General features: G+C 42.3%; 1 protein-coding gene across 6 annotated transcripts in view; it reads left to right on the top strand.

The window, feature by feature from the left end:
* The window catches only part of ZNF217 (zinc finger protein 217), a 41,408-nt gene extending 18,929 nt beyond the window's left edge, over window positions 1–22,479 (top strand). For 4 of the 6 annotated variants that reach the window (XM_055372780.2, XM_055372779.2, XM_055372778.2 and 1 more), the window contains 4 exons: window positions 6,326–8,033; window positions 11,107–11,223; window positions 12,274–13,827; window positions 20,290–22,479. In XM_055372780.2, the coding sequence (XP_055228755.1) occupies window positions 6,668–8,033; window positions 11,107–11,223; window positions 12,274–13,827; window positions 20,290–20,438 (3,186 nt within the window). In that variant the 5' untranslated portion in view covers window positions 6,326–6,667 and the 3' untranslated portion in view covers window positions 20,439–22,479. Of the gene's footprint in view, window positions 1–6,325; window positions 8,034–11,106; window positions 11,224–12,273; window positions 13,828–17,724; window positions 17,858–20,289 lie in introns of those variants that run through there. The other 2 variants (XM_055372783.2, XM_055372781.2) reach the window with 1 other exon arrangement.
* Window positions 22,480–26,008: the final 3,529 nt, after the last annotated feature.

Here is a 26,008-nt window from a genome sequence, read left to right as displayed (position 1 = left end):
AGCCCCCGCTAGCCAGCTGCCGCCACATATTACCCTTTTATATTTAACGTTGGAATGCTTTCCATTTGAACATTTGTTGACTGACTGTTCTGAACATCTCCATTACTTCCTGCCCAGGGTATCAGCATAATTGAGTTACTGGAAATTTGGGGACAGTTTGGTAATTTTATGATAAAGTTGAGAAATAAAATTACTAAACCTGAAAAGACAGCTGAAGAAGTTGTATGAGAGAGTTAGTTGGATTCCTTACTTAGCCTTTGTTCTTATTAAGCTTTACAAAACTTGCTTCTGACCTCCACATGACTGTACTTCCTATAGAAAAGCTCCCCCCGACTCAGAAGCTAGGTTTTTAACAGACTCGTGTAGTGTTTCTGTGTTGGTGTTCCATTATTTTCTGGTGTGTCTGGAAACCTTTGGAATTTAAAATGTAGTTAAGTGGACTGGAAATGTAGACTCTAGACATTTCTTGAATCAGCATTAGGAATAATAGTTACTTTTACTTCTACCTCTATCAAATAAGGATAACATAAAGCACCTCAGTTATACTGAAGAAGTGTTTTTCTTTCTTTTGTAATCAATATAGAGTTTTTCTTCAGTTTATAAATCTACTGAACGATTGTATTATTAATTGAGAGGAGACTTTTCCCCTTGATTTTGAAAGCAAACAGGTGACTGGAAAGAGCCAGATATACAACTTTAGTATGTAGTCAGCAAAAGATAGGATGGGGAGGGGAATATTTAAATCTTGCAGAAGAACGATCTTATGCCTTAAAAGGCATTGCCTAAGCTTGTATTTAACTAGGTTACTTGAATTGTGTTTAATTCAGAGCGCTCACTGGAAAAAGTGGTATGGTGTAGTGGTCTAGTAGTGGGCATAGTTGTGTGTGTGTGTATATATATATAGATAGATGTGTGTATACACACGTGTTCAGTGTTTTCATTGCAGAGAGTTAGTGCAGGTAAAGATAGAACAGTTTATTAACAGTTAATTAATTTGCTGAAATCTTTTTTTTTTGGTGCAGTTAGGCCTGTCAAATTTTTACAGATATTTAAGGTTGTACTGGTTAAGTAGTAGTAATAGGAGAAACGGATAGCAATGCTTAATCTTGCTTAATTAAAGTTTTTAAAAATTCACTTTCCTTATATTATAACTTTTTTTCAGATCAGGATGTTTTTAAAAACCACTTTGCAGATGACAGTATCTGTTAATATTGAAACTAAAACTAGTATGTTATACTTTAAGTTCTTACTAAGATCCCTTAACTGACCTTAACTGATTTAAGATGAATTCAGGCAGTTTTTAGTTAATGACACTCAAATATGCTATATGATTATATTTTTATAGTACTTTGGTCTCTAATCCTATTTAAAATTGGTAATTTATGAACAATTTCAGCAAAATGAAATTATTTCCTTTACAAGCTTCCCAAGTTGAAGAGTTTAGCTTGTAACCTTAAATATAAACTTTGAATATTCCAATCTTTTTCTTTCGCTTAACTTGGAAGCATCTTTCCACAGCTAAATTAGGAAAGTTGGGTTGACCATTTAGCTTCATGGGTGTGACCCCTAGTAATTTCCTTGAAACAGTGTTGAAGAATTTAGAGCATTAAAAATAAAAAATAAAAAAACCTGTAGCTTTTTGATTGTTAGTAGATGGCTATGCAGAGTTTTCTCCACTTGTCAGATTAAGAAAAAATGTGTGTGTAAAAGACAGGGGAAAAACTTTCAGAGAAAATGTAAACTTCTAGCCAGGTCTCGGAGATAATTTTGTAGTTTTCAGGGTACAAATGCATTGGCCAGAGAATAGCAATTTAAGTTGAATTTTTTAATAACTCCTTATTTGGACACCTCAGTAACTTGGGAAAAAGTAGCTTTGTTAGCAGTATGACAAATTGTGTATAAATACATTTTTTCTGTGTTTTTGAGGACTTTGAATACCTTATTCAAAGCTATATTATGGTAGATGCATATTCCATATCAACAATGTAAGATAACCTGTTAATCAGAAGAAACAGAGGCTGTGCTGTTTCTAAAAGTTAACAGTTTGAGTACATCAGGACGTAAAGAAAAATATTCCCAAGTTACAGTAATTGTCAGCAAAGTGGCTGTTGTACCTAGTTAGCTGTACTTAAGCACAGATTACTGTGCTTTTTATTAAGCAGTGTATAATGTGTCCTATTTGCTGATTTCAAGATCTACAGGTAGTGGTAGAATTCATGGTAGCTTTAGTCACAAATCAGTGTGTAATTAGTGACCTAAAGAACATCACACTTCTATTCCAGCCTTTTCTAGCAATATGGTTCCTACTGGATTTCAAAGATTATGCTCTGGTAAATTTTAAAAGTATCTACTTAAATAATCCCAATAGAAGTTTCTTTCAAAATATGGCTATACTCAATAGCCCACTTGCCTTATGTGTTAGGGGGTATATGAGTTAAGTTCTGTCGTTTACCTGAGTAAAGATTTTAAAATGTTTTTAAACATTGGAAAACATTTTTGTGAAGTACTTTTCAGTAAGCTTAGCGTGTTCATAATGCTCACTTTCTTGCAAGCTAGAAGCATTTAGATTATAGTGTTGGATTATAATATCCTGCTTTTCTCCTCCAGTTCTTTGTCGAGAAAGACAATTTACTTTATCAGCAGTGCCATCGGTTTACTGCTGCCTTCTGTGTGCAGGAGTGTGGAGAGCTGGAGGCTTCTGGGAAGGCTTGTGTTTGTGCACACACCCCATTCAATTGGAATGGTGATTTGCTGTTAGTAGATTAGAATTTCTATTTTGCTGTATTCTGTTATTAACATCTTTATTGTTACAAGCACTTTAACGATTACTGATGAGCAAATTGGTTTTAAGCGATGTAAACCTGGTTTAAAGTATTATTCATTGTCTTAGAGTTTAAGGAAGTGTTTTGTCTAGTATGTTAGCAGTTTCTAAGTCAAGAGCTGAAGGCATTTGCTGTCAGAGATAGCCCTAGGATGCCCAGCATTTTTGTTTTGGAGGGTCATAAGGAGAGTGAGTATAAATCTAAATAGTGCAGTTTTTTTTTTTTTTGCTTGTGCTGATCAACTTTATGGTGTGATTAAATACGATTTTTTTTATTATGCTCTTGAAATTGTACTCTTGAAGTTGCAGAATGGCAATTAGATGGCAGTCACTGATAGCCATGTAGAAGGTTTGATGAACATGCAAGTTAATTTTAATTTCTGATCAGTTACGGTTAGTGACTGTGGCCAAACATGTGTGCTGATTCTACACGTGTGCTAATTCCGTGACATTTATTCACCAGCTATGTGTCGAGTGCCTAATCCTGTGTCAGGCACCTTGTTCCAGGCATTGGGGGCAGCAGTGGACAAGGCAACAGAGTCTCCATCCTGAGGTGTTACTTTTAGAAAAAGACAGTTACAAGCAAACAAACAGGATGGTTTTAGATCTGGACAGAGGTTTTCAGAGGAAGTCATCCTTGAGCTGTCACAATACTTTGGGGGTAGGGTGTGCTGGGTAGTCAGGGATGGCATATTTGGGGTGCCTAAGGATTGCTGTGGCCCTGGGAGCCTAGGACAGTTGGTCACAATTGACTATTAGAGTCAGTCTCAGAAGCTTTCCTGGAGAAAGAATTCTGCTGTTTTGCCAGGAGGGTTTCCTTCCCCATCTGACCACACAAGAAGACCCCTTGGCCTAGAATGCCTGCCCTCATCTCCGGGTCTCCCAGGCTGTTCACCCTCCCAGGCAAAGTGGAAGCTTCCTCTGTCCTAAGGTCGTTTCCCACTGAACCTCCTTCATTGTCCTTCACCGCAGTGAAATAATCCTACAAGGTCTTGTGTGGAGAGTGATGGTAACTTCTTTAACCCAGATAATTGAGAATTGGAACCAAAACATCTTTCTATTAGTAAATATTTTCAGTAACTAAGTTATGCTGTTTCCTTGAGTGGGAAATAACACTCCATCATATTTCTTTTTTTTTGGGCGGAGAGGGGAGACAAAGTCGTGCTCTGTTGCCCAGGCTGGAATGCAGTGGTGCGATCTTGGCTCACTGCAACCTCCACCTCCTGGGTTCAAGTGATTCCCAAGTAGCTGGGATTACAGGTGTGTATTACCATGCCCAGCTAATTTTTGTATTTTTAGCAGATAAGGTGTTTCACCATGTTGGCCAGGCTGGTCTCCAACTCCTGGCCTCACGTGATCCACCCACTTCGGCTTCCCAAAGCATTGGGAGTATAGGTGTGAGCCACTATGCCCGGCCTCACATCATATTTCTAATCCCAAGACTGTGGAGCTGGTGTCTCTTTTTCTAAAGGATGTCAGTAGAGAAGTGGAGTTCCCCAAAATTACAGTTTCACATATTAGTCAAGTTTCTAAACTACAGTAATAATGTTGAGAGCTGACATAGGGACTAACTTTTTTTTCAAATTTTCACTGAACTTTGATTTTGCTAAATAAGGACATTTAAAAAAAACCAAAAAACTCCACTATTGCCTATTGCCACTATTTGATTTTTTAAAAAATAAGCGTATTTTAGCATCTAAAAGTAGGAAGGACCTCAAATAAATGAGTCTTTGTTCTTGGCCAGGGAAAACAGCGTTGTCAGAATTTGATAACTGTTTTTCTAGGGTATGTGCTGTTATTCAGTTAAAACCTTGCCTGGGACGCTAGCATTCAGTAAATACTTGTTGAATAAGCAAATGAAACTTAAGCTTCTATGTATAGAAACGTAAGTCACTTCATATTCTGATTAGCAGAGTAATTGAATATTCTTTTCAATGTGTAGATCTATCCCCAGAACCACAGAATATTGGAACTGTAAAGGCCATCCTATAGTTTAACCAACTGCATTAAACAGATAATAGAAAGATGTGGTATGTGGCAGTGACAACTTGAAGGTTGTGACTAGAACTCGGGTCTCTGGAGTGTTCTATTATATCACACCAAGCTGGTCACCAGCCCATGTGTTGGTCCTCCATTGTGATAGCAACAAAGAAAAGACTTCAGGACATTCTTTCCTTTACCCTAATCCTTGATCTGCAGTCTTATTTAGAAAAGCTTAATGTTAAAGATCTAGTTTATTCAAAACTAAAGATAACAAGGAGTATGAGAATTTCTATTTCGGAGTGTAAAGGAGGAGATGTTTCCTTGGCTTCTCTGAGCCTGCAGGCCTTCCTTGCTCTTTAAGGAAGTAGAGAGAGGGAGGAAAGTAAAGTATGCTTTTGTTTTTTAAGGTTACTTTGCTGGGAGTAGTTTGCATGCCTTTTGGTTTTCTTGGGTGGAATTAACTGACTTAAGTAGTTGGGACTATTTAAAAACAATGCCTATCCAATGTTTGCCATAAAGGCAGAGGGTATTGGCTTTAGAAGTTAATTCTTCTCCAGGAGTGAAAATTAGCTTCTAAACCAGAAGCAGCAGAGCTAAATAAAGTAATTTTCCACCTGGCCAGTGCATGATGTGAAAGGTAGATTAAAAAAATGAGAGGACCCATTTTCTGATGAAAGACTAAGCCATGTTGAAACAGCCCTGTTGAGGATTTTATTTTAAATCTGTACATTCACAAAGGAGCTTTGTGTATGTCTTTCCCTATTTGTTGTATGGACTAGGAAGCCCCACCCAGTGCTTGTTGAAGGCAGAAAGTTGTGGAAAGCAAGCCGGGATTTGAACAGTGGATTGAGGTTTCGAATATCCAGTGAACCAAAATATATCAGGGTTCCCCTGGCCAAGATGAGTGACCATTCTGAGGTGTTAAGTATTTCTTGAATGGGGATTTTAGGAAAAGTTTCTGTATTTCTGTGCTCATTTTGTTGACCTCTGTATGTGCAAAATCTCTAAGGGGGTGTTTGGGCACTTAGATTTCTTGGATGCAGATTTGTTTGTATATGAAACAAATTTTAAATTGTTTTGTATACACTGGATTTAAAATATTTTAGTTTACTAAAGTGTTCTAATTTTTTCATCTTAATTTTCACAGTTCTTATAGTCTTTAGATTTAGGGAGGCTGTTGATGGCATCCACGTGTGCATTTTAGTGGCATTTAAAATGTATTCAGCTGAATTTAGCAATTTCTGACCTAAAACTTGACATTTTAGATTTAAGTCGGTAAAGCACTGATTTAAACTGGATTTTAACTGGATGAAATTCTGATTTAATAAGTGTACTGACTGGATAAAATGCCAATGATTTAATTAACAAGCATGTTTAACAGGATGCCCTATATATTAGTTAAAAGTGAAGCAATTGAATTAGGTACCTTCTCTGCTGCGTGGAAAAGACCGTATGACTCACCCACACCAGCCTTCTCTTTGCTCTGAGTGTAGCTAACCGTTTCTGTTTTTTTTCCTCTAGGGTTTGGAAATCCCTTGTCTCCAGGTTGCTGGGATTGACTTCTTGCTCAATTGAAACACTCATTCAATGGAGACAAAGAGAACTAATGCTTTGTGCTGATTCATATTTGAATCGAGGCATTGGGAAGCCTGTATGCCTTGTTTGTGGAAAGAACCAGTGACACCATCACTGAGCTTCCTAAAAGTTCGAAGAAGTTAGAGGACTATACACTTCTTTTTGAACTTTTATAATAAATATTTGCTCTGGTTTTTGAAGCCCAGGGCTGTTAGAGGGGTGAGTGACAAGTCTTACAAGTGGCCTTATTCCAACTCCAGAAATTCCCCAACGGAACTTAGAGATTATATGCAATCGAAAGTGACAGGAAACATGCCAACTCAATCCCTCTTAATGTACATGGATGGGCCAGAAGTGATTGGCAGTTCTCTTGGCAGTCAGATGGAGATGGAAGACGCCTTGTCAATGAAAGGGACCGCTGTTGTTCCATTCCGAGCTACACAAGAAAAAAATGTCATCCAAATCGAGGGGTATATGCCCTTGGATTGCATGTTCTGCAGCCAGACCTTCACACATTCAGAAGACCTTAATAAACATGTCTTAATGCAACACCGGCCTACCCTCTGTGAACCAGCAGTTCTTCGGGTTGAAGCAGAGTATCTTAGTCCGCTTGATAAAAGTCAAGTGCGAACAGAACCTCCCAAGGAAAAGAACTGCAAGGAAAATGAATTTAGCTGTGAGGTATGCGGGCAGACATTTAGAGTCGCTTTTGATGTTGAGATCCACATGAGAACACACAAAGATTCTTTCACTTACGGGTGTAACATGTGCGGAAGAAGATTCAAGGAGCCTTGGTTTCTTAAAAATCACATGCGGACACATAATGGCAAATCGGGGGCCAGAAGCAAACTGCAGCAAGGCTTGGAGAGTAGTCCAGCAACGATCAACGAGGTCGTCCAGGTGCACGCGGCCGAGAGCATCTCCTCTCCTTACAAAATCTGCATGGTTTGTGGCTTCCTATTTCCAAATAAAGAAAGTCTAATTGAGCACCGCAAGGTGCACACCAAAAAAACTGCTTTCGGTACCAGCAGCGCGCAGACAGACTCTCCACAAGGAGGAATGCCGTCCTCGAGGGAAGACTTCCTGCAGTTGTTCAACTTGAGACCAAAATCTCACCCTGAAACGGGGAAGAAGCCTGTCAGATGCATCCCTCAGCTCGATCCGTTCACCACCTTCCAGGCTTGGCAGCTGGCTACCAAAGGAAAAGTTGCCATTTGCCAGGAAGTGAAGGAATCGGGGCAAGAAGGGAGCACCGACAATGACGATTCGAGTTCCGAGAAGGAGCTTGGAGAAACAAATAAGGGCAGTTGTGCAGGCCTCTCGCAAGAGAAAGAGAAGTGCAAACACTCCCACGGCGAAGCGCCCTCCGTGGACGCGGATCCCAAGTTAGCCAGTAGCAAGGAGAAGCCCACGCACTGCTCCGAGTGCGGCAAAGCTTTCAGAACCTACCACCAGCTGGTCTTGCACTCCAGGGTCCACAAGAAGGACCGGAGGGCCGGCGCGGAGTCGCCCACCATGTCTGTGGACGGGAGGCAGCCGGGAACGTGTTCTCCTGACCTCGCCGCCCCTCTGGATGAAAATGGAGCCGTGGATCGAGGGGAAGGTGGTTCTGAAGACGGATCTGAGGATGGGCTTCCCGAAGGAATCCATCTGGGTAAGCTGCCCTGTCTCCGTCCCGTGCTGTTCCGCCTGTGTCTCTGTCTGTCTGTCTGTCTGTCTGTCTGTCTGTCTGTCTCCCCGTCTCCCCCTCTCTATTCCCATCTCCAGACAACGCTGGCCAGGAATGGGGTTTGGAGAGCCAGAGTCAAGTCCAGGCTCTTTTTGGTATCACTGTGTGTAAGTCATTTAACCTCTCAGGGCCTTAATTTTCTCATTTCTGTAATAACAGGGTTGAGTTAAGAGGTCTCCTTGTTCTGAAAATGTATATATATATTTTTAAACGTGTATCGTTTTGCTCACAAAACACACTTTTTAAAAAAAAATAACTTGTGCATCCAGCCCAAATGCACTGCTTCTTAACTGGGGCGATTTTGTTCCCAATCAGTATCTGGCAATGTCTGGAGGCATTTTGGTTGTCATACTGTGTGTGAGGGTGTGTGCATGCACGTGTGTGTGCGTGCGTGCCTGCTGGCATCCAGTGGGCAGAGGCCAGGGACACTGCTCAGCATGGTACAGTGCACAGGACAGCCCCATCATCAAAGAATTATCTGGTCCCAAATGTCAATAGTTTGAGCATTGAGAGACCCTAGCCTTCACTTAAGTTTTTCTGGCGTTCCTGATCTTTTTCTGTAGTGAATTTCTAGTGGCCATAAAAGGTACTGGGAGTGATGATCAACTAGAGCCAGGAATATTATTTGGGCAGCCGTTTGGTGCTGTCCAAAACCTTGTCCTTTCTGTCTGGCAAGCTAGTATCCATTTATAGGTACCTCAGGAACCCAAATGATTTGTCATAAAATACAAGGAATGTGAGCACACTGAAGACATTTTTAAGAAGGCTCATTTGCTCAGCAGAATTTTCAGTGTACTAATGGCATTTATAGAAAGAGAAGGTGATCACTGAAGGCACGCTCACATAATATTCCTGAGCCCTGGTGGGCGTTATCTAGGGCAAAGGATTCCACCTGTGTTTGGAGTTGCGCCCATCCTCACTGTAGCCAGAGCTTCTCCTATCAGAGTTTAATATTTTGTTTGGATAGAGGATCTTGCTGCTTGAAACAGTTGAAAAAACCCTGATGGGCAGGCCATAATTGACAAGCGAATAATGGGAACGTGAATCGGTCTTAGGGAAGCATCTGTTAAAGTGGTCCTTGGTTAAAACAAGTTCCTCCTCCTCTCAGTGTCACTTGATTGTGTGCTTGAATTCTTTGGAAAACTGGGTGTATGAGACCCACGATGAATTTGCCCACACGATTGATTGGACTCTTCCTTCATCTGCTCTTCAGCCAGTGCCAGTTCCTTTTCTGATCATGTGATTGACGTGAGAACTGTAGTCTGTATATCAAATCTTTAGAATGTTTTTGAGTTTCCTGGGACACAGGAAACCCAGCACTTAGCATACTACAAATCTAATGTCTTAATGGCATCATAAAAAGAGGCTTTAAACACAGACTCCAGTTAGCTAAGTGGTTTCTGCTAGTGCCGGTACTGTTGCAGGGGCCCTGTGAGATGCCCCAGTTCCCTGAAAGAAATGAAAAGGCCAGTTACTGGTAGGTGGTGTGGAAAACATGGGCTAGATCATCAGGCAGGACAGAATGCCTGGCTGTGGGTGGGAGCACCCCAGCTTGGCGCTGAGTTCTGGTTCTACCACTGCGTTGTTTTGTGACCAATTATGAGTTGCTTAACCTTTCTTTGCTACTATTTCCCTGTTTGCAAAATGGTTCATTGACCCCTGTCTTCCACCTCCCAAGGACAATTTCAACAGCCTATTTGTAAAAAGATCACAGTCCTTTAAAAAATATAACTGTAAAGTCAGAGGTGATGCTTGAAAGAGCGGGAACCAGGTAGATGTGGAAATGTCATGTCCTTTGTTCTAAAGAAAAGGCGTTTCATAGCTTTTTGGATATGACGCAACATACCATAAATCCTGACACATAGTTGGGAGTCGGAAGTTGCAACAACGCCCAGTTATAAACCCAGCTAGTTTGGGTATGATTGTAAGAAAGAAAAGCTGGCCATTCTGTATTTGGGGAATTGATTTTCCTAAACTTATATTATCTTAGTAGTCTAGATTTATCATATTGTACTATCATCCTGGCTTTTTTAAGACAAGAAGATCAAGTAAATTTTTTTTTTCTTTCTTTAGACACTATATAGATCATCAAGGGTGTGTCTTTGTCTTACAGGTGGATAGTGATATGATCTACAGTGAGGGGACATTTATTTAAAACTTAAACATTCATGTGTTTTGGGGGTGGTATTTTAACGGCAGCACCTCTGATTGTCTTTTGGAGGGCTGGTGTGTGTTTGAAGTTCTGTCCTCCTTCCAGTGGACTCTAACTTCTACTGATGCACGTGAGACACATCGTCCTATTGTCCTGCAGAAACTAAAGCCAAACACTGTGTCATTTGGGGACAGGTTTTCATTTGTCAGATCTGTTTCGCCCACATGAGTGTTTGTGGACAATACAGCCTGCTTTCCAAAACTTTGCTAAATTTTGACAAACTTTCCTAGGTGCTTGCCCAATGCCAAACTTTCTTTTCTGTTGAAGATTAAGTTGTGCTTGCTGCCCTCTAGTGGTCAGTTGTTTAATCCTAACCTTAAACGGCTTATTTTTCCCCTGGTGGTTGGGAAGTTGACGGTTTGTAATTGGCTCATTTTTCTAAATTATTCTGAAGAAGATAGTTTTTCCCGCCAGTATGTATGTCCACCTTCAGTTTGCAAGATCCTGCCTGCTCAGAGATACTGAGAACCGGAAGCTGCCTGGGCAATTCAGTCTATGAAATGATCTTTCTTGTGATTAAGGCAAACGAAGAACTGAATGTTTAATAGTGTACTCTGCTGTACCCAGAAAAAAACAAAACAAAATCATGTTATAACACTCTAAAACTTCAAACAACCTCAAACAGCATTTGGTGTGTGTCTAGCCGTTTTGTTCTAACCCGATGTTATATAAAAGAATTTTTTCATGCTTTCCAAAAATGTTTATGTCAAGAATATTTAAGTCAGCATGCCTTATTCAGGTACTTCAGCTACCTTCTTATATAAATATTTTTGTTTTTCCTTTAAGATAAAAATGATGATGGAGGAAAAATAAAACATCTTACATCTTCAAGAGAGTGTAGTTATTGTGGAAAGTTTTTCCGTTCAAATTATTACCTCAATATTCATCTCAGAACGCATACAGGTAAAGAACTTTTATTTTTTTAACCATGCGTTAGTTAAATTATGTAGTTATCTAATTTTTTTGTTGTTGTTCAGATACTCTGCCAGATTCTTGGACTAGCTTAAGGATAAATATGTAGCATGTTGATTGCAGTGGTTATTTTTATTCTTTTAGTGCCATTGTAACTTGAGCCATTGTTCTTATTTGCAGTTCATTTCTTTTCTTTCTTTTTTGTTTTTTGAGACGGAGTCTTGCTCTGTCACCTAGGCTGGAGTGCAGTGGTGCAATTTCGGCTCACTGCAGCCTCCACCTCCTTGGTTCAAGCAATACTCCTGCCTCAGCCTCCCCAGTAGTTGGGATTACAGGTACCTGCCACCACACCCGGCTAATTTCTGTATTTTTAGTAGAGATGGGGTTTCACCATGCTGGCCAGGCTGGTTTCGAACTCCTGACCTCAAGTGATCCGCTCACCTTGGCCTCCCATAGTGTTGGCCTCCCATAGTGCTGGGATTACAGGCGTGAGCCACCGCGCCCGGACAAAGTTCATTTGTTTAGTTTATGACTGCTATATCCTGACTCTTATCTTATTAAAAGCTACAGTATTTTAAAATGCTGCATCTTATGTCTTTATGATTGAGAATGAAATGAGAATCTATCTAGTAGTCTTGAGGTTGTGAAAGGAGCTATGACATCATGATGTAGGAGGCTGCGTAGATTTGAAATTTCATCTCTTCCACTTACTATCTGTGCACCCTTGGGCAAGTTATTTAACCTTTTTGTGCTTTTAGTTTTCTTTGCTGTAAAAGTAGAATAATACATATTTCCCTAGGGCTGTTAGGAAGATTAAATAAGTTAGAAGTGTTGCTGTTAATTTTTCTATTGAAGATAGGCATTCATAATTTCAAATATTCATTACAGTAAGGATGATAAAGAACTGATGAGAAATCCTATGTGATAGTAGATCGAGAAAGCAAAAGGAGGAAAGAAGCCTGTTTTCTTAATAAATAGATATTTGATCTATTTCAGTGCTTTTCATACACTTCTATAATAAAGTGCCATTTCTTGCCTTAGGTGAAAAACCATACAAATGTGAATTTTGTGAATATGCTGCAGCCCAGAAGACATCTCTGAGGTATCACTTGGAGAGACATCACAAGGAAAAACAAACCGATGTTGCTGCTGAAGTCAAGAACGATGGTAAAAATCAGGACACTGAAGATGCACTATTAACCGCTGACAGTGCGCAAACCAAAAATTTGAAAAGATTTTTTGATGGTGCCAAAGATGTTACAGGCAGTCCACCTGCAAAGCAGCTTAAGGAGATGCCTTCTGTTTTTCAGAATGTTCTGGGCAGCGCTGTCCTCTCACCAGCACATAAAGATACTCAGGATTTCCATAAAAATGCAGCTGATGACAGTGCTGATAAAGTGAATAAAAACCCTACCCCTGCTTACCTGGACCTGTTAAAAAAGAGATCAGCAGTTGAAACTCAGGCAAATAACCTCATCTGTAGAACCAAGGTGGATGTTACTCCTCCTCCAGATGGCAGTACCACCCATAACCTTGAAGTTAGCCCCAAAGAGAAGCAGACGGAGACTGCAGCTGACTGCAGATACAGGCCAAGTGTGGATTGTCACGAAACACCTTTAAATTTATCCCTGGGGGCTCTTCACAATTGCCCGGCAATTTCTTTGAGTAAAAGTTTGATTCCAAGTATCACCTGTCCATTTTGTACCTTCAAGACATTTTATCCAGAAGTTTTAATGATGCACCAGAGACTGGAGCATAAATACAATCCTGACGTTCATAAAAACTGTCGAAACAAGTCCTTGCTTAGAAGTCGACGTACTGGATGCCCGCCAGCGTTGCTGGGAAAAGATGTGCCTCCCCTCTCTAGTTTCTGTAAACCCAAGCCCAAGTCTGCTTTCCCGGCGCAGTCCAAATCCCTGCCATCTGCGAAGGGGAAGCAGAGCCCTCCTGGGCCAGGCAAGGCCCCTCTGACTTCAGGGATAGACTCTAGCACTTTAGCCCCAAGTAACCTGAAGTCCCACAGACCACAGCAGAATGTGGGGGTCCAAGGGGCCGCCACCAGGCAACAGCAATCTGAGATGTTTCCTAAAACCAGTGTTTCCCCTGCACCGGATAAGACAAAAAGACCCGAGACAAAATTGAAACCTCTCCCAGTAGCTCCTTCTCAGCCCACCCTCGGCAGCAGTAACATCAATGGTTCCATCGACTACCCCGCCAAGAACGACAGCCCGTGGGCACCTCCGGGAAGAGACTATTTCTGTAATCGGAGTGCCAGCAACACTGCAGCAGAATTTGGTGAGCCCCTTCCAAAAAGGCTGAAGTCCAGCGTGGTTGCCCTTGACGTTGACCAGCCCGGGGCCAATTACAGAAGAGGCTATGACCTTCCCAAGTACCATATGGTCAGAGGCATCACATCACTGTTACCGCAGGACTGTGTGTATCCCTCGCAGGCGCTGCCTCCCAAACCAAGGTTCCTGAGCTCCAGCGAGGTCGATTCTCCAAATATGCTGACTGTTCAGAAGCCCTATGGTGGCTCCGGGCCACTTTACACTTGTGTGCCTGCTGGTAGTCCAGCATCCAGCTCGACGTTAGAAGGTATTGCATGAGGGGCGTTGTGTTTAAATGGCTGCCTACAGTGATTAATAGCTAATCCAGGCATTCTCAGAGGAGATGGTACCACTCCCAAGGGTGGGGGGTAGGCAGCCAGAAGTTCTTGGGGGTCACAGAGAGAAGCATTCTTAGATACGGCAGTGGTTTGTGGTCCTCCAAGGCTTACTTAACTCTGTGGGTTTAACTCTTAACCCTGTGCATTTTATTCTTTTGATTTGTTTAGTCTTACTTTATTTTTAGAGAAAGGGTCTTGCTCCGTCATCTAGATTGGAGTGCAGCGGTGTAATCATAGCTTACTGTAGTCTTGAATTCCTGAGTTCAAGAGATCCTTCTGCCTCAGCTTCCCAGGTAGCTGAGACTATATGTGCTGCTACCATGCACAGCTGATTTTTAAATTTTTTTTGTAGAGATGGAGTTGCCCAGGCTGGTCTTGAACTCCTGGCCTCAGGTGATCCTCCTGCGTTGACCTCCCAAGTATCTGAGACTACAGATGCACTCCACCACGCTTGGCTAACTTAAATTTATTTTTTTGTAGAGACAGGGATTTGCTTTGTTGCCCGGGCTGGTCTGAAACCCCTGGCCTCAAGTGATCCTCCTGCCTCGGCCTCTCAGAATGCCAGGATTACAGGCGCGAGCCACCATACCCAGCCTTATTCTTGAGTAATTTTTCTTGTCGATTTTATTTTTCTGTTGTGGGAGTGATCATGGAAACAGTGGGTGAGAACACTGGTCTGTGTAGTCCATTCTTGTCTTGCTGTTGAAATTCCAGATGCAGCCAGTTGAGGCCCCAGCTTGCCTCACTTCATCACAGCCCTTTTTCTTCCTTGCACATGTATGGTGTGCTCAGTAGTCAGTGCCAGTCCACCTGGAGTTGCGGGGTTTTTTTTCTTTCTTTCTTTCTTTTTTTTTTCTTTTGAGACGGAGTTTTGCTCTTGTTGCCCAGCCTGAGTGCAGTGGCGCGATCTCGGCTCACTGAAACCTCCTTCTCCTGGGTTCAAGCAATTCTCCAGCCTCAGCCTCCTGAGTAGCTGGGGTAATAGGCACGTGCCACCACGCCCGGCTAATTCTTGTATTTTTAGTAGAGACAGGGTTTCAGCATGTTGGCCAGGCTGGTCTTGAACTCCTGACCTCAGGTGATGCACTGGCCTCGGCCTCCCAAAGTACTGGGATTACAGGTGTGAGCCACCGCGCCCAGCCTAGGGGTTCTTCCTCACGCATTTTACCACTCCCTGCTGGCCTGTAAACTTCTTAAGAGCAGAAACCATGTTTTACATGTACAGCATCAAGTCACATGCTTCCCACACGGGGCAGAATGGGGGGCGTCCAGTAAGGACCACACGTGGACCCTTGACCTGGCAAGAGCAGAAAGCAAAAGAACTTCCGATTAAAGAGTCTTGTGAACCGTTTTGCTGTTAAATGTTGTCAGCCCTCCATATCCTTGGGTTCTGCCTCAGTGGATTCAACCAACTGCGGGACTAAAATATTTGGGGGAAAAATGGATGGTGGCATCTGTACTGAACATCTGCAGATTTCTTTTCCTTGTCGTAATTCCCTAGATAATACAGTATAACAACTATTTACATAGCATTTACTTCATATTAGGTATTATAAATAACGAAGAGATTATTTTTTTTTTTTGAGATGGAGTCTTGCTCTGTTGCCCAGGCTGGAGTGCAATGGCGTGATCTCAGCTCACTGCAACCTCCGCCTCCTGGGTCCAAGCAGTTCTCCTACCTCAGCCTCCCGAGTAGTTTGGATGCAGGCACCCACCGCCACGCCAGCCTAATTTTCGTATTTTTAGTAGAGATGGCGTTTCGCCATTTTGGTCAGGCTGGTCTCGAACTCCTGACCTTAGGTGATCCTCCTGTCTTGGCCTCACAAAGTGCTGGGATTACAAGCATGAGCCACCATGCCCAGCAGTGTAGAGATGATTTAAAGTATATGGGAGGTGCTGGATGTGGTGGCTCACATCTGTAATCCCAGTACTTTGGGGGGCTGAAGCGGGCAGCTCAATTGAGGCCAGGAGTTGGAGACCAGACTGGTCAACATGGTGAAACCCCGTCTCTACTAAAAATACAAAAATGGCTGGGTGTGTTGGTGTGCACCTGTAATCCAAACTGTTTGGGAGGCTTTGGCATGAGAATCGCTTGAACCGGGGATGCACAGATTGCAGTGAGTAAGTCTAGATTGCACTGTTGCACTCCAGCCTGGGCTAAAGAGCGAGACTCTGTCTCAAATAAATAAATAAATAAATAAATAAATAAATAAATAATAAGTTAGTAAAGCATGTGGGAGGATGTGAATAGGTTACGCTACGATACTGTAAATTAATAGTACTACAAGGCCGGTTGCGGTGGCTCACGCCTGTAATCCCAGGACTTTGGGAATCAGCCTGACCAACATGGAGAAACCTCTTCTCTGCTAAAAATACAAAATTAGCTGGGTGTGGTGGCGCATGCCTGTAATCCCAGCTACTCCAGAGGCTGAGGCAAGAGAATCACTTGAACCTGGGAGGTGGAGGTTGCGGTGAGCTGAGATTGCGCCATTGCACTCCAGCCTGGGCGACAGAGCGAGACTCCATCTCAAAAAAAAAAAAAAGAAATAGTACTACAAATACTATGAATACTGCAGATACGACACTGTTTTATATTAGGGACCTGAGCATCCATGGATTTTGTTATCTGTTGGCCAGGGTGGTGGGGGCGGGTGGTCCTGGAGCCAGTGCCCTCTGGATACTGAGGGACAACTGTATTAATTTAAAACCAACCTTATTTCCCCCATAGGTAGATTGTTAACCTCATAGGTGACTGGGGTTTTCCCCATAGAAACGTGTCCTGGTGGTGTCACTTCGTACAGGTGTCTGGCACATACCTGTATGTGTAAAAAAGTAGCTCAGTGTCCCAGGGACATCTTCTCCTTGGCAAACTGGATCAAACTGCAGCATCTTCCTTTATCACATAGAAGCTCTACTGGTTTGTGCTCCCCAAAGAAACAGATTCAGTTTTGCACATTTCAGTTTGTGTTAGTTTCAAACTGAGGATTCTGTGTGGTGACAACACTCTGTCAAGAATTGCTTGATGCTGATTGGTTCAGTAGAGATAGCAAATTAAAAAACAATTGCTTTCGGACACTCCAGTAGATTTTATAAAAATTGTGATGAAATAGTAATTTTTACTGCCTTTTGGTTAAAAATCTTCATTCCCCCCCATGGTGCTTAAAATGGACATGAATCAAAACTTTGTCTTTACTTAAATGGGGAAAAGGCTCTGTGTGTTGCAAGTCAGATCCTCTTTTTTTTTTCCCCTCGTCTGTGAGACAGGGTCACACTCTGTTGTCCAGGCTGGAGTGCAGTGGGGGCAATCACGGCTCACTGCAGCCTCGACCTCCGGGACTCAAGCAATCCTTCCATCCTTCCGTCTCAGCCTCCCGAGTAGCTGGGACTAAAGGTGCATGTCACCATACCCAGCTAATTTTTTATTTTTAGTAGAGAAGAGGTCTCACCATGTTGCCTATGCTGGCAAATCCCCTTTTAAATGATTTAAAAAAAAACAAAAAACAAAAAACAACACTTTTACATAGTTTGGTTCATGATGCATATACGTTTCAAGTATTTTGTGATGTCATTTTTTTCCGGCTTTTTAATTCTTTCTAGTGACAGCCCAGACAATTTTAATGTTAGTGACATCAACCAAATTCTGTGCTAACAAGTGTCATAAAAACAATTCAGCTGTAACTGAAAACACTTGCATGCGACTGTGTGACTTAGGCGTTGTGATTACATTATCAGTGTCAGAAATTTTGAAAACTGACTTCTAAAAACCTATACACATCTTACCTAATTGTTTGACCTTAACTCTAAATATGTTTTCTTTTTTCAATCAGGAAAAAGGCCTGTGTCATATCAACACTTATCTAACAGCATGGCACAAAAGAGAAACTATGAGAATTTTATTGGGAATGCACATTATCGACCAAATGACAAAAAAACTTGATTCACTAATTAGGGGGAAAAAAGGTGAGCATATGTTTCAATTAAAAACACTGGATTGGCTGAGTGCGGTGGCCATTTGGGAGGTCAGGGCGGGCGGATCACCTGAGATCGAGCATTTGAGACCAGCTTGGCCAACATGGTGAAACCCCTGTCTGTACTAAAAATACACAAATTTAGCTGGGCGTGGTGGCGGGTGCCTGTAGTCCCAGCTACTTAGGAGGCTGAGGCGGGAAAATCACTTGAACAACCCAGGAGGCGGAGGTTGCAGTGAGCAGATTGTGCCACTGCAGTCTAGCCTGGGTGACAGAGCGAGACTCAGTCTAAAAAAAAGTGGGGGGGGGCGGGGATTGATTTTACTTGATCGGAAATAAACCATTAAGTTGTCTTAATATAATGTAACAAAATTGCTTTTAAGTTGGATTTTGATTTTTTAGGTGTTTTAAAATTAGAGTCCTCAGGATCTTTGGATATTAGTGAAGATAATAGGAAAAACAGTCACAGTGGCTGGAATTTACTGAGCATTTACTTTGTGCTAGGCATTGAATGAAGTGTTTTATAATCAAGATCTCATTTAATTTTGTTGCAGCAGAGGGCTTAGGTAAGGGATGAGCAAACTAGCTTTTCATGCATCGTCATCAATAAAGTTTTATTGGAACATGACCATGCCCATCTGTTACATATTGTCTGTGGCTACCTCCTTGCTGCAGCAGCAATGTCAGGCAGTTGTGACAGACCACGTGGCCTGCAAAGCTGAAACTATTTACTGTCTGGCCCTTTACAGAAAAAGTTTGTGACCCAGCATTAGGAGGTATTGTGCATGCTTTTCAGATAAGACCGAGGCATGGATTATGCAGTTTGCTCAAAGCCCTGCTCTGCCTGTGAGAGGCAGGAGCCTGGTTTTTGTCCTAGGTCTGCAAAGATCCAGGCTCTATGCCCAACGTTCTAGTTTAAGAACTTGTTCAAAGACTTGGCAAGTACTTATCTGCCAAGGAGGGGAACTGGGACAGGAGCAAGTATGTGAGCATGTGGTTCACATGTTAAAGGTCTCACTGTAGTGCACCGCCGTCCCGTAAGGCTCAAGTAGTAGTATCAGAATTATGCATGTTGGTTTTGTTAGTTTATATTTAGTTAATTAGTTTGGGCAGAAGGTGTGATGTCTGTGTACAGGTTATACTATGACTTATTCAACAGTAAGATTAAATGGAAAGCTTGGGGCTCACGGGCAGATTTAGTTCTTCCTCAGATAACTCTTGTCCCGTAAAACCGTCACTGTATATTCGTTGAGCAGCCTCTTCACCAAGTGCCTGCTGGCTGCTAGGATACGAAGATGAAAAGATGCTCGTGGTCCAGGACAGAATTTCTCTGTCATATTTTCATTGGGACTCATATGGGAACTGAGATGACGTTCTCCCTGGGCAGCGTGAGCCTTGTGTGGTTCTGCAGTCTTTTCTCCTGCTTAGGATAATAGATGAAGAACACGAGGGAGTAAAGCTTTGTCATCACAGGAATAAGATTCAGTCCACTCTATATTAAAACGTAAAAATAATTTATGAATTATGAGGAGCAGATTTTAGTAACAGGTTACTTGCAGCATCCATTACAACTGATCAGTAGTAGCAAACAGCCATGTTCCTGTATCTGGAGCTGGTGTCTCTCTGGGAGCTCTGAGCTTCTCTGCTTGTGTTTCCTTCATCTGGAGAACATCCTGCCTGCACTGTCTCTGCTTTCCAACCTCTTCTTTCTCATCCTCAGGACCAGCTCACATATTGGTTTTGTTTGTCTGAGACAGGGTCTGGAGTGCAGTGGCGCGATCTTGGCTCACTGCAGCCTCAAACTCCTGGGCTCAAGCAGTCCTCCCACCACAGCCTCCTGAGTAGCTGGGATTTTCTTGTGCATGGCAACTGCCTTTTACTGAATTCTGATTCTTGGTTAAGTCATCTCAGTTAAATTACTAAAAGTAGCTCCAAAGTTCGCAGCATTATCTAGTTAGTCATTCTCCTAATACTTTCATAGCAAAAGTTGAACTTAAATAGAACCCAGGGCCGGGCGCAGTGGCTCATGCCTGTAATCCCAGCACTTTGGGAGGCCAAGGCGGGCGGATCACTTGAAGTCAGGAGTTCAAGACCAGCCTGGCCAACATGGTGAAACCCTTCTCTACTAAAAATACAAAAAAATTAGCCGGGTGTGGTGGTGCATGCCTGTAGTCCCAGCTACTTGGGAGGCTGAGGCAGGAGAATCGCTTGAACCTGGGAGGTAGAGGTTGCAGTGAGCCAAGATCGTGCCGCTGCACTCCAGCCTGGGCGACAGAGTGAGACTGTCTCGAAAACAACAACAAATAGAACCCATTGCATTTCTAGGTCAGTTTGGTTCTATGTATTACGCTTTTTTAAAGAAAGAATTTTCTAAACTGTATTCAGTTTTGATCTTAATCATTTAAAAAATGTTTTTTTCCTTAGGTCTTGGTGGATGTCAGTGCTTACTCCCCATGAAATTAAATTTTACTTCATCCTTTGAGAAGCGAATGGTGAAAGCTACTGAAATAAGCTGTGATTGTACTGTACATAAAACATATGAGGAATCTGCAAGGAACACTACAGTTTTGTAAAGTTGTTCTGTTAACTTTTGTACCAAATAGCAATACAAACTAGTTGGAACAGTTGGAACCTACATACATGGGGACTGGAAATCTCTATTTTGTCCCTGAATAATATTTTTCTTAGAATTGACCAAATAAGAAGTGGAATTTTTGCATACTTGAGCGCTGCTGAAAAGAAATCATTTGGGTTGGGTGGGGCGGGATGGGGGAAAAGTATATAATGCTTGCACCTCAGGTAAAAATCTGTAAATATCTAAGTTGTAAACCTGCTTGTTCAAATACTGTGTGTATTCCTTTTCTCTAATGCAGCTCATCACTTGGAGCAGTTTCTGCTATTGTGCTCTTTCATTTAAAATGTATGTTTTTTTTTTTTTAAACTGTTAATGATTTTGTATTATGTTGAATCCACCCAAATCTATTGTTGTCTTAAAATTGTTAATGGAAGTATTGACCCTCTATGATATGTGCTGCAGATATCGAGGTCAGCCATTCGGAAGCTGGCAGCATTTTATCACAACTTTGAGCATCTCAGCTGGGGAAGGCACCTTCTTCCTCGCCTCTCCAGATTGTCCTGGAACCTCCAGGATCCCTGACTGAGGGGGTTGGGATGGCTTGTAGGATTTTTAAGAGAGTGTGTCTACAGACAAGCATTTTCTCTGTAGAGCAGCCACACATTGTGTAAACATAAACTGTATGTGCAGTTATTTAAATTTGTTTCTATCAAATTAATCATTTTTGTTGGAAGATTCAGTGGTGGGGGGGTTTTGCCTAAATTAGTATATAAAAACAAAAATGCTAAATTATATCTGTGAATTGCAGGTATTGGGGAACAGTTTTAAGGGAAATTTTGGGGGGAACATTTTAGGTTTGTATTTGGTAGTCTTAATTGTATCTGGCATTTGGGTGAACTGTGGGCATACTAGAGTTGATTATAGACACATTGATTTTGAATAAGGAACTGCTGGCCGAGCCCGCTGGGAGTCTAGAAAGAGAAAATCTGTTTCTAGACCTCAGTTATTTTCCCATTTTTGGTTGTTTTGAAGCAGTAACATTTTTCTCAGTGCACATGCAATTTGGGTTTTAGAGAAGATGGCCACCAGCTGGCTTCCTGGATATTTTAAACTTTTGTTCTTTAATATGCTGTCCATGGCTGAGTTTATTAGTACATGGGCTTAGTGACCACAAAATATTTTATTAAGAAACTTTCAAAAATAAATTTGCACTGTTCATTTTTCTGGCCTCGCTGTTCTCCATAGCGCAAGGGTAATCCTAGATTTTTTTTGTTTTTAAATTATGCAACGTGAGACGTCCTCCTTGACAGAAGTCTTAGCTCCTGTGTTACAAGGGAGAACTCATTTGAGACCAGTCTGCTGGCATTGCAATGAAGTGCTTTGTATCAGGAAAGTGTACACTATTGACCTTTTTTCCTGTTCACAAGCTGAGCCATATGTACATAATCTAGATTTTGTTTTCATAGTTTTTGCACTTTTATAGCCTATTTTTGAAGATTAACACATTTGCAAGATGATTGACTCAATCTTTGCCTAATCCAATGAGTGTTACAGAGAGCTTGCTGTGACTAGAACCATAAATCTTAAAGGGGGTATGTGATAATAGAGGGCTGGAATTTAAACCTGTATTTAAAAAAAAGAATCACCAAATCTATTTGAAAACAAGTCGATTTGTATTATGCTGGAATTTTTTGGGCTTTCAGATTTCTCTTTTTAACCACATTTATGAATGTATAAAGATACCAATTATTTTCCTACAGCCCTTTGTACTTCAAAATATGTTTTTGTGTCCATCAGTATTAACTATTGGTATACTACTGGTTTTATATTTTTTTTCTTTGAGACAACAGTACATATAATAGAGGTACAATTCGTTGGATTTTTGTTTATGTATTTATTTCATTCCAGTTTGATTTATTTTAATTGTTGATACTTAAGTTGTCGAACAGTAGACATTACTTGTTTTATTTATGATATATTTCAGCTTAAAGTTATGTTATTATATGTGGAAGTGTAAATATAGATTTGGTGTTTTGCAATCTTGCGTTTTAGTGTTTATTGTGTTTCTGGTTTCTGATTTTGTTTTATTTAACTTTTTAGTTTTCTATCTTTTTTTTTTTTTTTTGAGATGTGCTCCTGCTCTGTCACTCAGGCTGGAGTGCAGTGGTGCAATCACAGCTCACTGCAGCCTTGAACCCCTGGGCTCAACTGATCCTCCAGCTCTCGGCCTCCCGAGTATCGAGCCATCATGCCTGGCTTATAAACACAATTTTAAGGCCAGCACGTGGCTCACGCCTGTAATCCCAGCCCTTTGGAAGGCCAAGGTGGGTGGATCACTTGAAACCAAGTGTTTGAGACCAGCCTGGCCAACATGGCGAAACCCCGTCTTTACTAAAAATACAAAAATTAGCTGGGTGTGGTGGGGCACACCTGTGGTCCCAGCTACTCAAGAGGCTAAGGCATGAGAAATCACTTGAACCCGGGAGGCAAAGGTTGCAGTGAGCTGAGATTGCGCCAGTGCACTCCAGCCTGGGCAACAGAGCGGGACTCCATCTCAAAAACAAAAACAAAAAAACCCCACACTTTTTTTCTTTTTTCTTTTTTTTTTTTTTTTTGAGATAGGGTCTTGCTCTGTCACCCAGGCTGGACTGCACTGGCGCAATCTCGCCTCGCTGCAACCTCCGCCTCCTGGATTCAAGAGATTCTCCTGCCGCAGCTTCCCAAGTATCTGGGATTACAGGCGTGTGCCACCATGCCTCGCTAATTTTGGTATTTTTAGTAGAGACGGTTTCACCATGTTGGTCAGGCTGGTCTTGAACTCCTGACCTCAAGTGATCCGCCTGCCTCGGCCCCCCAAAGTGCTGGGATTACAGACGTGACCTACCATGCCCAGCCCACCAACCTTCCTTAGGATTTTAGCTGCCATTGATGTTGCAAAAGTTACTTTTAAAGACTTCTTCAAATTCCACATCTGTTAATTGAAATTCTATTAAGAAGAGCTTCCTTATGATTATTTGGTTACACTGAAACACAGTTTCAACCAAAAAAAGGAGAAATGCTCGTTTCGTTTGTGTTTTATTCCTCTTGATTACCAGCTTTGAGGATGAGTTGGTGCCAACATTCTCCAGAGGTGACCCAGGAATAAGCTTTTACATTTTTGGTATGAGCTCACAAGTCTGATACACTTGATGTGTTGAGAGCATGTGGTCGTCATTTTGATGCCTCGAGTCTCTTGTTTTTGGTCAGTGGGAGTTCCAAGTTGGCCCAGTGTTTGCAGGACAAAAGTCTGAAGGCTTCTTAACTTTTTGTTAAAACATATTCTGGCTGGGCATGGTGGCTCACGTCTGTAATCCCAGCACTTTGGGAGGCCGAGGCGGGCGGATCACCTGAGGTCAGGTGTCCCAGACCAGCCTGGCCGACAGGGTGAATCCCCATCTCTGGTAAAATACAAAAATTAACTGTGAAACCCCGTCTCTACTAAAATACAAAAATTAACCAGGTGTGGCAGATGCCTGTAATCCCAGCTACTAGGGAGGCTGAGGCAGGACAGTTGCTTGAACCCAGGAGGCAGAGGCAGAACAGTTGCTTGAACCCGGGAGGCAGAGGTTGGAGTGAGCTGAGATCGCACCACTGTACTCCAGCCTGAGCAACAGAGCGTGACTCAGTCTCTAAAAACAAACCCCAACACGAAACCGGAGATGTTCCAAATCCCACCTGTACTGACCCACACCTGGGAACCGTCATTTATCCAAGGATCCTGGGTTCCTTTTATGGGAAGCGGTAATTAGGGCAATTTGGGTGCAAGGGGCACTTAGTCCTACCTGGGTGGTTGTGCTCCTGGCCTTTTTAATGTAGGGAAAGGAAATAAATACTATCAAAAAGGAAACCTCAGTGAATTATACTGCTATTTCCAACTCACGTTTTAGAGTTTTCTTTGATTTTGTTTTTGATTTTCTGAAAAGCTGGGTTCCTGGCTTTAACCTACTGTATATAACAGAAACAATGCCAATGTTATTGCTCTTATCACTGCCCAATGAACCTTTCAGATTTCTCTTTTTTTTGAGTTGGAGTCTCGCTCAGTGTCCCAGGCTGGAGTGCAGTTGCGCCATCTCAGCACACTGCAAGCTCTACCTTCCGGGTTCACACCATTCTCCTGCCTCAGCCTCCTGAGTAGGTGGAAACTACAGGTGCCTGCCACCACATCCGGCTAATTTTTTTGTATTTTTAGTAGAGATGGGATTTCACTGTATTAGCCAGGATGGTCTAGATCTCCTGACCTCATGATCCACCTGCCTTGGCCTCCCAAAGTGCTGGGATTACAGGCGTGAGCCACCGTGCCCAGCCTAAAGTAACCATTTTTAAAAATTATTATTTTTTTCTAAGAATGAGTCTCGCTCTGTAGCCCAGGCTGGAGTGCAGTGGCACGATCTTGGCTTACTGCAACTTCTGCCTCCTGGGTTCAAGCAATTCTCCTGCCTCAGCCTCCCGAGTAGCTGGGATTGCAGGCGCATGCCACCAAGCCCGGCTAATTTTTGTATTTTTAGTAGAGATGGAGTTTCACCATATTGGTCAGGCTGGTCTTGAATTCCTGAGCTTAGGTGATCCATCTGTCTCAGCCTCCCAAAGTGCTAGGATTACAGGTGTGAGCCACTGCGCCCAGCCTAAAAATTAATTTTTGATTTATCTTTTCATTAATTCTTTTTGAAAATACAGGCATATTTGCAGGTCTATTTATATCTCCCTTTCTTATTTAAAAAGGAGTTTACAGTCCACACTAGCACAGGCTGATTTTAGCACTGTTTCATTGTTTTCCTGGAGAATGAAACAGCACACACACACACACACACACACACACACACGAAAAAAACGCTGAAAAAAAATCTTTTTTAAAAGAACACGGTTTTCTGCTGAACATCAAATGACTCGAAGAAATCTACTTTGGAGAGGTTGAGGTTGGTGGTCTTTTCTCTACCTGCTTTTATTTCTTCAGTATATCTTTATTGAGCTTTCACTAAGTGCCAGGCGCTTAGGGCTAGTACCGGCTGGGTGCCAGGGACATCTGTCTCATGAACCAGGTAGCATTTCCTACCCTCTTGGGGCTGTCTTTGTGGGGTTGCTGGTGGTGGAAGACATATTGAAAATAGGTCATCATGGCTGGGCGCGGTGGCTCATACCTGTAACTCTAGCACTTTGGGAGCCCCAGGCTGGTGGATCACTTGAGGTCAGAAGTTCCAAACCAGCCTGGCCAACATGGCAAAACCCCGTCTCTACTAAAACTACAAGAATTAGCCGGGTTTTGTGGTGTGCGCCTGTAATCCCAGCTACTTGGAAGGCTGAGACACAAGAATTGCTTGAACCTGGTGGGAGGAGGTTGCAGTGAGCCAAGATCGTGCCACTGCATTCCAGCCTGGGTGACACAGCAAGACTCTGTCTCGAAAAGAAAAGGGCTGGGGAAGGGGAGGGGAAGAGAAGGGAAGGGTGGGGAAGGGAGGGGAAGGGAGGGGAGGGGAGGGGAGGGGAGAAAAGGTCAACAGACCAGTTATGGCCCTGCTGTAGTGGCTGGGGAGG

This window comes from Gorilla gorilla, chromosome 21, assembly GCF_029281585.2.
Source record: "Gorilla gorilla gorilla isolate KB3781 chromosome 21, NHGRI_mGorGor1-v2.1_pri, whole genome shotgun sequence".
NCBI lineage: Eukaryota > Metazoa > Chordata > Mammalia > Primates > Hominidae > Gorilla > Gorilla gorilla.
Note: the sequence above shows the minus strand (reverse complement) of the source record. Positions and strands in the feature narration are given on the sequence as shown.